This window comes from Ambystoma mexicanum, chromosome 13, assembly GCF_040938575.1.
Source record: "Ambystoma mexicanum isolate Mex_15411 chromosome 13, UKY_AmexF1_1, whole genome shotgun sequence".
NCBI classification, from domain to species: Eukaryota; Metazoa; Chordata; class Amphibia; order Caudata; family Ambystomatidae; genus Ambystoma; species Ambystoma mexicanum.
In genome coordinates, this window is record NC_090938.1 from 134,553,828 (window position 1) to 134,571,917 (window position 18,090).

Below are 18,090 nucleotides of genomic sequence, written 5' to 3' on the forward strand. Positions count from 1 at the left end.
GAAATCCTTTTTCATTTTAGAGAGTGACTCACATACCCCGTGCAGATGTAGTCTGAATTTAAATCTCCTGCCACCCGAATGTGGCCGGAGGGTGTGGAATTATACCGTTCAGCTACACACAAGGTAATGGATTTGATCACTTCCGTCATGCCCTGGTGCCAGTAGATATTAATGAGCAAGATGTTCTCCTCACCTTGCATAACAGTAAAATGTGAGTTGCCAATACTCCAGATCACATCATATCGTGCCACAACCTTAATATACAAGGAAAGTTTAACCATGGTTAGCAAACCTCCAAAAGGGCGCCCACTTGTATCCTGGCCTGCCATTTGCTGGATCACCTCATACCCATCAAATGCAGGCTTCCCTTTAAGCCATGTTTCCTGGAGAGTAAGAACTGTATGTTGTCTAAGCAAACTGGGCAAGAAAACATTGTTAAATAGATGAGCATGACCTCTCGAATTAAATGAAAGCATTAAAAATCTTTGGCCACATCAGTTGTTCCTAATTCATGGGAGTACTGTCCAAGAGTCTAAGCCAAAGGCTAAGGAATAAGCCACGACCAATCACGGCTTACCACGGAGGCCATGATTTTCCTTTTCAAAGCCAGAACTTGATCCTCAACACTACTTAGCCCGGTATGCAAAGTGTACTTTCCCACGGAACCCTGTTGCAGTCCACAACTCTGAGCCCTCTCCTGCCCAATTTTAGCATTATAAGGCAGCAGGTCATAGCCTAGGCATCGCAGGTTGTCGCGTTCTTTCGAAAGAGTGTCCATTACTATTTTAGATGTTAAAAAGATCACAACTTGGTCAAGTCTTGCTCGGTCCGAAAAAAACACGCTTTCCACATCACTGGATTTGACACCATTGAACGGGGGTATCTGTTGGAGCAGGGACAGTATAGTCGTACAATTCAGGATTGAAGAGCGGGTTTCCGGGATCACACTATCTTTTTTTTTAATAATAATAATTTATTTATTGATATACATGTAGCAACAAGGCTTTGTATAACACAACATAAAAAAAGATAAAATACATTCAGCATATTCATTACAGTCTGATTAAAAAGCACAAATCAGCTTATCGAAGACATGTTAAAATTTCAGCTACATGAAGATCACACTTTCAATAACAATCGCCAATGATTCCTCTTGAGGCTTTTGTTGTTTTGTTGTATAAAGATTACGTAAGCCCAATGGGCCCAAGGCACACGTTCCTGCAAAGGAGCCACAGGCCGATGGATGAGTAAATGTCCTGATTGTAGCTGCAGGGGGGCTGTTAGAAAAGCCCCTTGCACCGTCCATTGAGCTTGACCTGAAGAGTTAGGCCTTGGTTGTAATGAAGGGATACACGGCCCCATCACCAGAGAACAGGTGGCAGCCGAAACTGATACTGGGTAAGCATGTGAACTCTCTGCTGCCCGTAAAGCTGCCCCAATCCCTCACTTTGCCCACTCCCTAATGTGGGTCTTTGAGGATGCGTAGTGTCGTGAACTGGAACACCCTTCACTCCCACCCGGTCCATCGGAGAGCGTTCCGTCCTAACTGGTGTTTGTGAAAATAGTGATTGTTTTTTTTTTTTTATTGTGTATAATTGTGGCTTAGACAATTTGGTGCAGCATAAGCTTGTGGTGATTTTGATGTGTGGAATTTAGTTCATGATGTCCAGTCTTGCGGCATCGTCTACTTTAGTGGTGATCTCCTTGTTTCTGTGGTTACTCACTGGTTTTCTTTGGTTTGTTCCGTTGAGTTTTCAGCTTGGGAACTTGTGGTTTGTGCTTTTCCATCTAAGTCCAGGCTCTGTAGGAACTTTGCTGTTGCAATAGTCAGGGATGTATTGTCTCCACTCATCATCCAGTTCCACCAAGGTTCTTCCTCTATTGTGAAATGTTTGTGCCTATGGTGTTGCAGGTATGTAACTCTCAAATTCGCTGTCCCTGGGCATAATAGAAGAAGGTGTCGCACAGACTCGACTTGGTTTGTGTCCTTACAATATCGACACATATTGCTAGAGGATTGGTTTCTCAATGCTAGCACCTCGTTTGTTTTCAGGACATTCAGTCGCGCCCTTAAATATATTGTGCGCAGTGTCTTGTCAGGGAACCTTTTTAGGTAGTTTCAGACCTAGTCCACTTCTTGCATGTTCATTGATAAGTGGCCATTTGATTTGTACTCATTTGCTTTGTCCAATGTCTCGATCCAATCCCAGATTTTTAGTTTTTCTTTAGCTTTGTCTGGTATACGTTCTAGTTCCCATCTGGCTTTTCCCCGCTCATGATTGACTTTTTTAAAGATATAGCTCGCAGATTTTTAGATTTTTAGATTTTTTCATAAGTGCCGACAGTAATCTTCTACTGACCCGCGTTTTACCATGCGTACAGGAGTCTTCTTATTGGAGCCATGCCTGACATTTCCTCCACTGAATCCTCAGCCTAAACCTCCTGAATTAGGACATCTGCATGGGGGAAAAGTGAACTTGCTTGGCACTTGTGTTATAAGGAACTGTAAGCTGCTGTGACACTGGCTCCTGGGTCACTTCTGTTGTTTGCCATTGCCTCTCAGCCTGCTCATTGTGGTCAGTCAAGCAGGAGGTTGAAGCAACCGACCGAAGGGGCCAACTTAGTTTGGCTCCCACCATCAGGAGCATACGCCCCAACTGAGGCTTTGGGCCCTTTAGCAGATGACCCCTCACTGTTGCCATAGATGATACTGGTCGTGATTCTGTTAAACCATGTTTGTGTGTAAACAAAAACTCCCTGCCTGCTGCATGCATCTTAATAGGGTCAAATTTAAACAGCAGAGACTCCAGAAGGAAAGTATTAGATTTAGTTTATCTCTGTATCCCCTCGTACAGTGAGACCAAAACTCACAAGACCTGATTTATTTCCTGAAACAAACCGCCTCTATCCTTGCCTGTCCCCTCCTCCATTTTGCGCATTATCGCTAATAATCGATGTGGCGGCAAAGGGGTCGGAGATGGTGCTGGGGAGGAAGCAATGAAATCAATACCTGAGGCGCCCTGCACCCCCTGTTGCATAGAAGCAAATTGGAGAGACATGTCTGGTGGCATGTCTGCCATAGAACAGTTAACTGACATGTCTGGTGGAGTGTCTGCCATGGAGGAGTTTACTGATGTATCATTGTGAAAAGAAAGTTCTTCCTCCCGGCTTTCCTGCAGCTTCGGAGTAACATCTATTACCGGTTTTGAAAATATCTGTTGTTGGAATTGTAAGTCCCTCTCATTCGTAGTTACTGGAGCTTGGGGCACAGATGGAATGGGCTGTGCCGAAGCAGACGGTGGAGAAAAGAAATACATAATCAGATTTTGACAGTCATTCCTAACCTTCGAGGATTTTATCACTTTCAGTGGGTGCGTCGAATTCCCAATCAGCAGGGGACCATTCTCGATATTTCCTCGTCAGAGATAAGTACTGGTGGTGCATTCCCTACTCCCCAACTACACAGATCACACATTGTTTCAAAGTCGAGAAACAACAGAATACACACTCACCGGGCCTCATTATAAATTTGGCTGTAGCCTTTCCGGTAAAACCAGCAGGCTGCCGCCAAACTTGTAATATTTTCTTGCACCCGCGAATGGGTAATTATCGGGCCATTCCAGCCCCGCCGGAACCGGTAATTGCCCATTCACGGGCGGTGGAAAAAGATGCTCCCCATTCCTATTCGGCCCCATAGGGCTGAATGGGAATGAGGAGGTTGGATGCACAGGCACCGTTTACAATGGTGCCTGTTCATCCGACATACTGTGCTCGCGCGTGCCTTTCTGCCTGCCAGGTCCGACCTGGTGGCAGAAAGGCACCCGCGAGAACAACTCGTAGTTTGCTGGTCTGGGAACTAGGGTACCGGAAAGCTTACCGGTACCGTAGTTCCCGGACCGGCAAACTCTTAATGAGGCCCACCATCTCTAGTGTGCAGCCTTTTGCCTGAGGTGTGTAGCAATTGCTTGGAGTAGTACTCTTCTGTCGACTTCCCGACGCTCCCAACACACCTAACACACAGCACGCACGCGCTCCGCGCCAGTGTGAGGTTTTTGTAGACCCGCTCTTCCTCCTGAAGGTCGATAGTAGATAGCGAAGAGAGACTCAAAGCAAAGATCCACAGGATGAAAAATAAACAGCCTAAGCAACAGTCAATTCAGATATCTGTGTAGGTAGTTCAGAGACACCTAAAACACAGCACGCACATCATGTGCGCTTTGTGCAGGTGTGAGGTTTTGTAGATTTGCTTTGCCTCCTGAAGGTCGATAATAGATGGTGAAGAGAGACTCAAAGCAAGGATCTACAGGATGAACAATTAAACAGCCTGAGCAGCAGTCAATTCAGAGATCTGTGTAGGTACTTTAGAGACACCTGACACACAGCACGCACACCGCATCTCACCCTCTCCCTGCTTATCTGAGGCAGAAGGCAGGATCCAAATGGTCACCCGACCCCTGGCCTGATACAAAGCAGGGAGAGGGAGGTATGGAGGGAGGCTCCAGACTGCTGCGCTGCGTGTGGTGCAACCAATTCCTGGATGGAGTCGTTTGGAATGAGATGTCCTCACCACCGATACCTGAAGGTAAGTGTTAAAATATGTGCATGTGTGGGACAGATTGTGCAAGAGTTGGAGTGGTATGTGAATTTGTGATTTGAGCATGTGTGTGTGTTTGCATACGAAAGCCATGTGTGTTTGCTTGCATGAGTGTATGACTGAGATTCGAGTGAGATTGAGTCTGTGCAGTGGGGTATGATATGATGAACTGAGGACGCGGTGCTGGGCTGCTGTGGGGTAGGAAGGGTGCCTGGTACACACCAGAAAGAACAGATGTTCTTAATGTGACAGGGCATTGAAGTATTGCTAGCATTACGGGCAAAGACAACATGAGTGTTTTTATGTAAAAGCCTTTAGTGGCACAGGCTTCATGGGCATTTTATCATGCAATGGTATGGCAAAATTACTGATATTATGGTCATAGACGGCTTGAGTATTCTTATGTGGGGATATTGGCCTATAATGGCAGAGCCTGCATGGGCATGTTTTTATTCAGTAGCATGGCAACATGCCAATCATTATGAGCAAAGCCAAAGTGAGGGTTCCGTCCTGGGATAATGGCCTATGTTGCCCAGCCAGCATAGACATGTTTTCATGTAATATTACTGGCATACTGGGCAACACCAATTGGATAATGACCTCTAGTGGCACAGCCAGAATGGACAAGCTTTTATACAGTACCATTGTACTATTACTGGCATTATGGGCAAAGGTAACTTGAATGTTCTTACATGGAAATACTGGCATAAATGGGAATACTGGCATATAGTGAAACATCTAGCATGCACTTGTGTCATTACTGGCATTATGGACAAAGCCAACATGTGTGTGTTCTTACATGAGAATACTGGGATATATTGGGCTTTGGCAGGCAAATAAAATATGTCTTATTAAACTGCGTAATGTTGGAAATGGGCAATCTATTGGACGTGTTTCATGTGTTACCCTACAAAACAAATTACAAATAGTATAGCTTTCTATCAGTTCTTTCTAAAACTGTGTTCTGTCAAATGCACTATTTTCACCCATCTGGGAGAACCCCCCCACACCCTCCGAATTCCACTTAATTGTTGCCCCCCCCCGCACTTGCTATGCTTTGTTGCTCGTACATATATTAATGGTAAATATTTACGCCCCTTTAATGAAACAAATCCCCAGCCGCTGCTGCCTTGATTAGGCTCAAAAGGTCTGAATCATGTTAGCTTGTGTACCTAGGCAGTGGGATGTGTATTAGCCATTTGTGCTGCGCTGCTCCTTTTTGGAGTGTGGTCAAGGCTGATTTGCACATGATTGGTGCAGGCCTATCGTGGCACAGGCACTAGAAGCAAGCATAGGCAATGGCAACAGTTTGGGCTTTTGTGTAGGCATGGGAAAGCCTCTTGCCAGGCACTGCCATAGTGCTAGTAACTGGCTTTTGATGGTAGCAGGTGCAAAATGCTGTGAGTACCTGGGAATCTAATAGCAATGCGTTCACTTAAGCCAAAACTGGTGGCTTTGCCAATGCTTATTTTTAACCTGATTTCAGTGAAGGACACACATAGTACTTATAAATGGAGTGGCTGAAGGAAGACCTGGTTAAGATTTTCCCCCCAATGAATACTAGACATCCTGTTTCTGAGAAATTAGTCCATCCATTTAATCACCACTTCTGAACAATGCCCCACCACTGCAAGCCTTTTAATCAGCAATTCATGGTTCACCAAATCGAAGGCTGCTGACAGGTCGAACAATATCAGCAGCCCCGATTTGCTTTCATCCATGATAGCTAGCATCCCTGTCTAAAGGCCTATTAGGGCACTTTCTGTACCATGATGGGCTCTAAAACCCGACTGTTTTAGGTGAAGTATCTTATTTGTCTCCAAAGGTTCCTGCAGTTGCATGGCTGCAGTGTTATCAATAACCTTCAGCAGAAATGGAACGTTTCTAATTGGCCTCAAGTTGTTATCATTGCTACAATTCTGTCCTGGTTTTTTGGCAAAGATCTGGAACTTCCTTATGTTTAAAGGTTGCATTGGTGAACTGCACCAAAAACGGTGCAAAAAGCTTGGTCCTGTCCAGGATGATTTTTTACTGGGAAGGCATCTCCTGGGCAAGATGTAGGTCGCATGGTTAGGACCATGCTAGATGAGTCGACTTTCGGAAAGGTGAAAGGAGGCCTACTAGTACTCCCAGACTTCTCCCTCAAGGATTCCTTAATCTTCCTTTCTATTTTCTTATTTATTAATTATGTCATTAACTCTCAGAAGAGTGCTTTGAGAAAACATCGGCAGGCAGTTTGAGTGCAATGTTTCATGGGAAGCGAGCTTTGGGCAGGGAGGGAAAGAAAGTGGGTAGGAATGGCCAGAGGGATTAGCATGGCTATTGGCAGTCATTAGGTGGGCAAATAACCAAACAAGACCTACAAGCTTTGTGTTCCTCCTCAAGTGTAATAACTCCCTATCTGTACTCTAATGCAATAGTTTCGGCTTATAGGGGGCGCTAAAGCACCACATAATAGCCCAAACTAAAAATGGAATGAATGGCTACCCTGTGGGTTTCCTTGAGATGAAAGAGGCCCTCTTCTACATCACTTTCCCTTTAAAGCAATGAAGTAATCACACGCCCCATCCCACGCCCCATCACACGTTCCACCACACGCCCCATCACACGTTCCACCACACGCCCCATCACACGTTCCACCACACGCCCCATCACACGTTCCACCACACGCCCCATCCCACGCCCCACCACACGCCCCATCACACGTTCCACCACACGCCCCATCCCACGCCCCATCACACGTTCCACCACACGCCCCATCACACGTTCCACCACACGCCCCATCACACGTTCCACCACACGCCCCATCACACGTTCCACCACACGCCCCATCACACGTTCCACCACACGCCCCATCACACGTTCCACCACACGCCCCATCACACGTTCCACCACACGCCCCATCACACGCCCCATCCCACGCCCCATCACACGTTCCACCACAGAAATAGCAACACATGAAAAACGAAACGCTTGACTGTGAAAAGTCCTGAAATGCACTTGATTTTGTTTATTTCGCAACCAGAAGCAGGGAATTGGAAACAGTTGAAAGAATTGAATTGAAACATTCAAATGCACTCAATTCCATGGGTCTGGGTTCAGTATGGGAAAAAACAAGTGCATTGGACGAAACTGCTTTCGTCTCTACTCAGTGTTCAAGCCTTTTCTGCGGCCTACAAAAAATATGTTGAACTTCTTGCTGTCCTCTACTGTGGCACTAGTGATTGCTTAACGGTTCTAAAATGAAAGTGCTGCATTTGAGTGATCTAACTTGATTTAGACGACATAATACAATGCACAGTTATGTTTATTTATTATGAATATGTATAGAAGTATACACAGGATTATTCTATGTATTCATGCATGTTTCTGTATAGAAGGAAACCACCTGTCTCCATTATATATGGTCCACATACTTGATCAAGGCTTTCCTATATTGCCATTGTCAAGTTCTCCAGGAAGCTACCTCGGCCCCTGCCTCTCCTAAGAGCTCAGTAGAGGATGTAGGGTGAGTAGCTTTGCTGAGGGAAGACATTGCCAAAGATTTGGCACAGTCATTGGGCTCTCGGTGCCATGTTATTACCCTCTTGTGCAGGGCAGGGTCCCCAGCATCCCAAGTAAAGAGCTGATTTGGAGGATGTGGCCTAGTAGCTGAATTAGCATCCCAAGTAAAGAGCTGATTTGGAGGATGTGGCCTAGTAGCTGAATTAGCATCCCAAGTAAAGAGCTGATTTGGAGGATGTGGCCTAGTAGCTGAATTAGCATCCCAAGTAAAGAGCTGATTTGGAGGATGTGGCCTAGTAGCTGAATTAGCATCCCAAGTAAAGAGCTGATTTGGAGGATGTGGCCTAGTAGCTAAATTAGCATCCCAAGTAAAGAGCTGATTTGGAGGATGTGGCCTAGTAGCTAAATTGCTATCTCAACATCAAGGAAATATGGGTCCTAATCATGACAGAATGTCAGTTTCCGAACAGAACGCCTGCTGGGGCTGCGGGAAGCGTGAGTCGAGTGTTCGGTCAGCTAGATCGCCTCTGGCTTGGCATCCATCATCGGTCAAAACTGGACTTGCAGCATTGCCTGGCTCTAGTAGCTGATCAATCAGAATCATCGCTCAACCTCAGAGTGCTCAGCTCATGATGGGGCGGCGGACCAAGTCCCACATCTTGACCTTAGAGCAAATAACTGTATTCACCTTTCCCTTCCATATCTCTTCTTATGAACACCGTCTGTTCTTCCTGCAGCAAAAGCAGACTCTGACAATGATTCTGATCAGACAGAGAACCCACCAAAGAAATCTAAGAAGAAAGCGGCCCAAGAAACTGGAGAGACTAAGGAGAAGAAATCTAAGGAGAAAGGTGAGACCTTTGTCTATTCTCTCTCTGCCAAGACTTCTGTATCAATTAGAGCTGTGTGCATCTTCCTATAACTGTAAACACTTTCCCGCCATTGGAGATGTATGTACCCAAGCCTAACCCCTGTGTCAAACGGAGCTGCGTCTCCATTCTGAAACCCTGATACCTTCCATCCAATGGAGTTGCGCGTGTGTCCCTCAACCATTGCATGCAAATGGAACAAGCTTTCTAGCGAACAATGACAGTTACATTCTATAATAAGGTGCCAATTGATAAATGTTAGGGAGAATTCTCAGAAATGTGCCAATTCCTTTCTACCTTAGAGACCCCCAGCTCTTTTGCTGGACTTTAGGACTTTAAATTTCCAACCTGGAGAGAGTGAGACCTCCCCCGCAGCCCCCACTCTCATGCATTTTTATTGTGATTTGGACTCTGTGTTTCTTTTGACTTTGTAGTCTGACAAACTCTGCAGGCATCATCTTTTACATTGTGTCACACAGCAGCACCTTCAGTGCAGAGACACAGGGAAGTCTCTTAGATTTCCCAAAGGTTTAAATACCTTCTCTTGGTGAAACTACTGTTCCAAGAGCTGTGAAGTGAAATTGACTACTTACATTTTGTAACTTTCTAGACCCAGAACATACTATCTTACAATAGGGTGATGGAGGGCTTACTTAGTATCCCCTTTGCCTAGTTTCTCATGTAGCATGTTTATGTTACCCTTTCTACAATTAATGGCTGGTGGCAGTGGTTTACTTTATTACTGCATTAGCAGCTGCAGTAAGGCACCCATCGGTGCCCATTTCATCAAAATGGCCACAGTCTTCTTTTTCCACCATTTCTTATTGGAAAAGTCCTTCTTGAGATTTACTCTGCGTGCCAAACCAGGTTTGGTGCCTTTGTTCATTTTGTCTTTCGCGGGATTCACGAGTGAAGCCCGCCTCTGGCTCCAGTATGTCTGGCAGGGGCAGGAAGTGAGGGAGGTGCCCGAAACTCCCTATGCTTAATCCCCTTGGTTCCAGGAATGCACCCAAAGGTGATTGGCCGGCTGGCTTCCCGGCAAAGACTACCACCCTGTGTGATTGACAGCCAGGCTGGAATGAATAGGAGAAACCTGCATAAAAGGCAAGGCTTTTTGCCTTGGAAGGCAGAGTCGACCACTAGACGAAGGAATCCGAAGAAGAACTTGGAAGAGACGCCTGCTGCAACCCCCGGACCGTTGGCTTGCCCGGTGAAGCCCTGCTGCTGTGCTGAAGCTCCAAATTCGCCTCGACTAGAGAAGCCCTGCAAGGACGACTTCTCCCCTTGGGTTGGTGGGACCAATCAACTCCAAAGTAAGCCCGTCTGGACATCCTCTTGGAGCTGGCTGTACTTGCACTGCTGCTGCTGCTGGAACAGAAGTGCCAGGGAGAGGAACACCAGATTGTGTGCGTTGCTTTTAAGTCGAACCCGAGAGCAAGGAAGATCCTCCGGACTTCCCTGGTGCCTGACTGACCAAGCCTGAACCACCTCAACAGAATGCTGCACCCCAGAAGCAAGGAAAGTCTGAAGTGGTATCCGAGAACCGCAGTGTTGCTATTTGCTGTCAGACGCGAGGAGCTGAAACACTGAAGGACCGCTGAATTGAAGTTTGCCCATTGCTGCCGCAGACCTTCCCATTGCAGAGCAGGAGTCCCCAGACATCCTCCCTTTTGTCCCCACGACTGAGGTTCAGGAGAAACAGAATCTGCAGAGCTGTACAAAAAGAGAAGCCAACTGGAACCATTTCTTCTAACCAGAGGTAGTGTAAAGTCTAAGAGAACTTACCTCTTGTTGTGTACCCTTACTTGCTCTCAGTTGAGACCTGTCTTGGTTACCTTGTAGAGTTGCTATAGCTTTGCCCCTCACAAGCCTCCCAGCTTGTGGCCCTTCAAGTGTTCTATTTTCTACAAACATTTCTAAAAACATTGTGCAAGACTTTTTACCTACCTGCAAAGAAGACCCTCAGCTCCCCTAGACATTGTGCAATAAGCATTGGCTGCCCTGGCTCCCTAAGTGACTCTTCTTACCTTTGACTCTGTGCTTTCTCTTTTCCCCAGGAAAGGGTTAAACGTATTTGACATTGGAAGGTTTCAAAAAGTACTTACCTGTTTATGAATTATTTGTTTACCTTTGTTTTATTCCCCTATTTAACCTTTGCCCCAAACTCAGTATTGCCCTAATGTACCAGTGATAAATCAATGTCCACAGTGTTCTAGCTATTTAAGTCACCTGAGGGTGTAGGAAGTGCCTCTGTGCCATCCCAAATGGGTATCATCTGATCTAGAGAAACTAAGCGTGTGTTTTGAAGTGTATTACAAGTGTTACATGTTTTGCTTCCTTCTGAATAAGGCTTATATAACTAACTGGTAAATAAATGTATAATTGTTTTATAAAGAAACCTTGAGTGTAAGTGTTTATTTGAATAGCTGCTACTGTGAAACTCTGTCACAACATTACTGCTCACATTGACCCCTCTTGAGATAAGCCTGGCTGCTCAGCCACACTACCAACTTGTGTAGTTCAGACTTCTACCAAAGGTTGGGTCCCTATTGCCAGGAGGTCCAGGTTATTGTAGTGCGCCCAAAGGGTACTGCATACCATCTTGCCTAACAGCAAACAAGAGGTAGTATTGTAAATATAAATACTAAGTAAGATGTTGTGTGCTTACAATATGCTGTATGAATTATATCACCATACTGCCTGCAAACAGAAGGGAGAATGAGGTAAGGGGCCAAAATCCCAATGCAAAGGTGTATCACGCAATGCCACAGCACCAATACATCTGATTTAAATGGGCAAACAGGTATGCCTCCCTCGAGAACACTCTTCACATTTCTTCCTTTTTAAATGTACATCCAAAACAAAACCTCATGAAAATCTCCATCCCGTTTCTCCCAACCTAAAAACAATCTCTGCCTAGTTCCTAATAACATATTCCTTCCCACAAGCCTTTCCTCTAGCACCATGTACGCTGGTTCTTCGTGAAGGTCTCCCACCTCACAATCCTTCTTTCAGGCTGATGGCAAATTCTCCTGATTGTAATATTATATGATATGATATGATAAGATATGATATGGTACTTATAACGCGCCTATACGCAAGTGTTTCGAGGCACGACGAGGCAAGGGAGGGAGAACAAAGGGAAGACAGACAAGGATCCTACTAGGCCAGGTGCCATTCAGATTGCGCAAGTGCATGGGAGGGGGAAAAGGGAAAAGTGCGAGGGGGAAGGGCAAGGGGAAAGTGCAGTACAAGGGGTAGTAGAAAAATAAGATAATAAACAGCCAGAGGTGGCAAGTGCAAGGTAAGTGCAGACATAAATGCTGGTACGGGGACTGAAGGGATACAAAAAACAGTCCCCAGGTGCAGGGGTTGCTAGGGAGGCAGTGCAGGTGTGCAGCGGGCGGTGCCTGGGCCCGAGATCAGGCCATGATTAAGTATTTATAACTCGCCTGTACACAAGTGTTTCTAGGCGCCACAAGACAAGGGAGGGGGGACAGAGGGACAAAGGACAAACAATCCTACTAGGACTTGTGTCATTCGGATCGCGCAAGCGTGACAACAAAAGTGCAAAGGGGGAAAGGGAGAGGGGGAAGTGCAGGGCAAAGGGAAGGTAAAAGTGCAGTCAGGGCACCAATGCTCTGGGTAAGTGCGGCCATTACAGCGTGGCTCTGGGTAAGTGCATAAAGGGCAGTAGGAATTACATCCCCTAAGTGCGCAGTAGGCCCAGAGGCAGTGCAGGAAGACTGGACATGGAGGGGCCTGGTACATAGGGGGCATGGCCAGCACGCATGCAGTGAGGACGAGCACCTGTGGCGCTCCTGCCCGAGATCCTGAAACGAGTGGAATTATGAGGTAAAAACTTCACGGACAGCATTGGTAATCACATTTGCGGAAAGGGGAACCTCTCCCCCCCTGACTCGGCCCCACTCTGAAACAAAATCAGACTTAACAAAGTCTTGAACGGAGCGGAGGGAGAGGCGCCCCCCTGACATCCAAGATGGCAGCGCCCACAGCGCTCGCTGCCGCTGATGAGACTTGGCGCTCCTGAACGGAGAGGTCCCGCCGAGAAGGAGAGGAAATACTCTCACCTACCTGCACCTTCTACACCCGCTGAACGGTGCAACGCTTCTGGGCCTGGGAGGTGTTGAGATCCGGAGGCTTCCTGCAGCGGAGGAAGAGGCGGACACTCGGACAGAGGGATAGTGGACAGAGACTCTTGAACGCCGCCTGAAGCGGGAAAAACGAGAGGCCCTCGTCGGAGAAGGCGGCCGGCGGGAGGCGACCGAATGAGGAGAACCGGGGCTCGGTGATACCGCCCAGCGTGACCCACGAAGCGGAGGACGCCCGACCGCAGAGGGAGAGGGGCTCAGCCCGGGACAAACAGTGAGTCACGGAACTAGAATCTTCTCACACACGCTGTTACTCCGTTAATAGACCTGGGGGCAGGCTGGGCTGATCAAGTGGAGCGCAGGAAGGAATAGGACAGTACACTGGACTTAAAGGCAGAGATGCCCCCCCTAAAGCAAAGACAAAACTATCAACGACAATGGACTCCTACACGACGGTCAGGCCCAAGCAGCCGCTGCAACAGTACCCCGATCCCAATTCAGTGTCACCGCAGCTGGAAACAGAACCTAAAGAGACCCTAGTCCTCCAAGCTATTGCAGCACTACGCACCTCTATTGAAACTAAAATAGAGGAAATGAGGGCGGACATGCAACTTATGCGCCAGGATGCCCGCAACCTAACGGAAAGAGTAAATACGAAGGAAGCTAACCTGCGAGACAACGTCGCTAACACCTCAGACCTGAAGGCAAAGGTAACAGAATTGGAACTGAAAGTAGCGAGGCTGGAGGTGAGATCTGAGGATGCGGAGGGGCGTGCTCGGCGCAATAATGTTAGGATCCTGGGGGTCCCGGAGGACATGGAGGGCTCGGACCCTACAGACTTTATAGAGACGTTGCTCTTACAAGAAATAGGGGCGGGAAAACTCTCCCAGGGGTTCTCAGTGGAGCCCGCCCACAGATCTCTTTAAAAGCATCCCCTGCCGGGGTTGCGCCCGATAATAGCGAAAATCCTCAATTTCCGCGACAGGGAAACTATACTACAACACTCCAGAGAAGGTGAAGAGATCAGATGACAGGACTCCAGAATAGTCATATACCCTGACTATACCCCCACGGTACAGCGAGCCAGAAATTTTTTCTTACCAGTGAAAGCCAGGCTACGAACACTTAACATAAAATACATGTTGCTATACCCATCTCGCCTTAAAGTTTTATACAAAGGGAAGGCAATCTTCCTAGAGACCCCAGCGGCGGCAACCATGTGGATGGAGCACAACAATCTAGCGGAGAACGGAGAGGACCCACAGAAATGCAGATAAAAGAGAAGTGAACGACAACAAAATGAGCACCTATGGAAGGTCCCACGCTGGAGATGAGACGCTTAACCAGATATTACAAAGGATCACACTGCGAATATAGCTACGTCGGGCAGGACCACAAAGAACCACGAGCAAATACACCGCTGACACACCCCCTCACGGAAAGTGCAGGTCAAATGCCTACACACTACCCGCACCGAAAGGCCTGGAGAGGCCCAGAAGGCTCGGGAGCCCCTGAGCGCTGCAAGTTAGAAGCAACTGCTGGGGGCAGTTTGCAGTTAAACGTTTTTGGTTGTTCATTCGTTCGGATGAAAGTTATAACAGTTGGTAAGTCTCCAGAAAACATCGACACGGAAGAGGGGGAAAGGGCTGGGGAGGAAGACACTATGTGGGTAACCTCCCTACAGGACAGCATAACCAGCAACTCCCAACCTAAAGTAACATGGCAGGGGAAGTAAAAATAATGACATGGAATGTGAGGGGCCTCGGCACCTACCTTTGAAGGAATAGAATCAAGTCATACTTACACAGGAAAAAGGTGGGAATAGCGCTCTTACAAGAAACGCACTGCACAGCGATATCTATGGGCAAACTTCAGGAACATTGGGGGGGACAGGGGTTTGGAACTGCTTACTCGAAATATGCTAGAGGGGTATATACATGGATTCACCCCCAACTCCTTTTCGACTATCCAAATTTGTTAGCGATCCAGAGGGCAGATATGTGATTGTATGGGGTCACATCAAACAGCAAGAGCTATGCATAGTGAACACTTATCTACCTAACAACAGCATCCCCGCCTACTTGGCCTCGATGTACGACATAACCACTCCACACAGAGACAGCCTCTTCATCTGGGGTGGGAATTTTAATTGCGTGCGAGACCCCACGCTGGATAGGTCGTTACCGCCGCCTACCACCACTATGGCTGCCACGACAGCGCTAAACACGCTGATCGACAGGCTAGACTTGGCTGATATATGGAGGGAGCTTCATCCCCACACACGAAACTACTCGTACTTCTCATCCCCACATGGCCTCCATACGAGGCTGGATTACATCTTTGTTGGTAGAGAACACCTACCTCAGATGGAGGGGGCAGAATACCTGGGAAGGACAATCTCGGACCACTCCCCCCTAATAGTAAATTGGAACCACACTGGCCCCAGGCCCCCCATACCTATGTGGCGCATGCCAACAACGGCCCTGTTGGACCAAGCATTCAGAGATGAGCTGCAGGACACGATAGACGACTACATAGAACTAAACAAGGGAAGCGTAGACTATGTAAGCATGGTATGGGAGGCTTTAAAGATAGTGACCAGGGGAGAGGTCATGGCAAAAGCAGGTGGCATCAGAAGATCGCTACGCGAAGAATTAGAGCAGGGCGAGTCAGAGATTGAGAGGCTTAGTACGGACCTCACAGACCCACAACGACACGAAGACAGACTTAGAGCACTCCGCGAGGAATGCTCGACTGCTTGGGGCAGGCTTGCTAAGTTCGATTTTGACACCAGAACAAACAGGGCACACACAGAAGCAGACAGACCTAGTAGGCTCCTGGCCTGGCTCTGCAGGAAGGAACATCCCAGACACACCATTACCCTGATCCAAGATGAATAGGGCAAAACATACCAGACCCAACAGGAAATAAATGATACCTTTAAGAACTATTACAAGCACTTATACTCTCACGAAATAGAAATATCTGAGGACCAAATAGCGGATACCTTAGAAGAAATAGGGCTACCCAGGCTCTCTCCAGCACAGGCCGAAGCACTAGAGGCAGATATTACCACAGAAGACATTGCCGAAGCGATTAAAACACAAGCTACGGCCAAGGCTCTCGGGAGCGATGGGTTACCCTTGGAATTTTATAAAACTTACAGTTCCTCCCTGATACCACTCTTACGTGAGGTCTTCCAGGAAATATATATATTTTTTTTATTATTTATTGAATATAGTTGAAATTACATCAACTTTTTCAATTTTTATAGATTAGAAAAATTCATAAACATAAAATCCACATAACAAAAAAATCATCATTCTAAGTTCAAGGCCTGTAGAAAATTAATCGTTGCAATTCTTATACTCATACATTCAGTGGCTGCCAAGGCGACCCATCTATTTTTCGGATCAAGTTGTGCAAAATATGTAAAGTGATTAACAAAGTGCAATTTTCTTAAAGTGCTAAGTGCTGGACACTCCAATATTAGGTGTTGAAGAGTTTCTACAATCAGTACATTTTTACAAAACCTACACCAGTTGAGGTCAGAAGAGATTTGTTTTCTTCTTGTTTTAACCTCACGGGTGGGCCAGATGTTAAGCCTCAAGCGAAGAATGGCAGTTCTTAAGGCAGTAGAAGGTGTCAAGCATAGATAGGAGGCAATGTTTTTAAAACGCTTTGGACCAAAGATTGTAGAATCAAAGTCTTTATAAATTAAACACTGAGTTCTGGTATCAATCCAGTCCATCATATACACCTTCTTTTTTGCTTGCTCCGGGTGAACCGTAAGAAGATCAAGTGATATGTCCGCATGCACCATGATTGTTAATATTTTCGTAGACCAATATTTCGGAAATACTTCTGTAGAGTTGAGCAAGTAACTTGAGATGGTTGATAATGTAGAATTATCATGTGTAGATAATAAGCATTTGCGAAATAAGGCACATAGGCGCCAGTTATATAATGCAGTTAAAGAAATTATTCCCAATTCATATCGTATTAACACACCGGGAATACATTGTGGTAGATTTAAGATTGCATGCCAAAACTTGGCTTCTAGTAAATTAAGAAACCCTGGGGGGACAATTAGTGTTTCCAAACCATAAAGAATGGTTGCTACAACATTCTGGTCCCAATAAGTGATGCCGGCTTTGATGGAGAATTTGCCATATTTAGAAACAATTACTTGTGTCTGACAGATTGCCGTGGTTAACTTCTGCTTAATTTTATTTAGATGTGAGTCTAACGTTGGAGCACCCTCAAAGATAAGGCCCAAATAGACGTAATTTGGTACCATCTCTAGGGGTGTCCCCTCGATCTGCCAGTTTAACAAGTGTTTGCGTAAACCTTTAGGAACATACGAGACAATTTGTGTTTTACCCGTGTTTACTACCAATTCATTTTCTTTGAAGTAAGAGCATAATGCTGACAAGAGATTGCGTAAACCACTGGGAGTTTTTGATACTAAAACAAGATCGTCCACATACCATAAGGCACACACCATAAGGCATTACATCATTCAGTTTAGGAGCATCAGCGATTACTTTGCTAAAAATGCAACGTACATCATTAATGAAAAAATTAAACAAGGCAGATGCTAAAATGCACCCCTGTTTCAGCCCTCTAAACGTTGGAATTGGGGTTGATAGAAGACCCTCAGAGTTTAGTCTTACATAGACCTTGGTTTGTGAATGGAGGGCAAAAATTATGTCAATAAGAGTGGATGGGCAGTCCGCTTTGATTAACTTATCTATAAGTTTTGGTCTTGGGACCGAATCAAAGGCGGAGTGAAGATCCACGAACGCAAAGTATCTGGCTTGTTTCTTATGAATTGCTTGTTGTTTTATGGCATTTAAAGCAATTAAATTAATGCCAGTACCTAAACCTGCCACGAATCCAGTTTGTGCTGGGTCCCGTTGATTTACTTTATTTGACCAAGCATTAAAATCTCTTAGCACCAGCCTGGAGAAAATTTTTCCTGGCAGGTCTAGTAACGTTATTGGACGGT

The 18,090-nt window shown here is 46.2% G+C and overlaps 1 protein-coding gene across 4 annotated transcripts in view; it reads left to right on the forward strand.

Moving 5' to 3' along the window:
* The window catches only part of TULP1 (TUB like protein 1), a 767,520-nt gene that overhangs the window by 385,690 nt on the left and 363,740 nt on the right, over positions 1-18,090 (forward strand). For all 4 annotated transcript variants that reach the window (XM_069633446.1, XM_069633445.1, XM_069633447.1 and 1 more), the window contains one exon: positions 8,836-8,949. In XM_069633446.1, the coding sequence (XP_069489547.1) occupies positions 8,836-8,949 (114 nt within the window). The remainder of the gene's footprint in view (positions 1-8,835; positions 8,950-18,090) is intronic.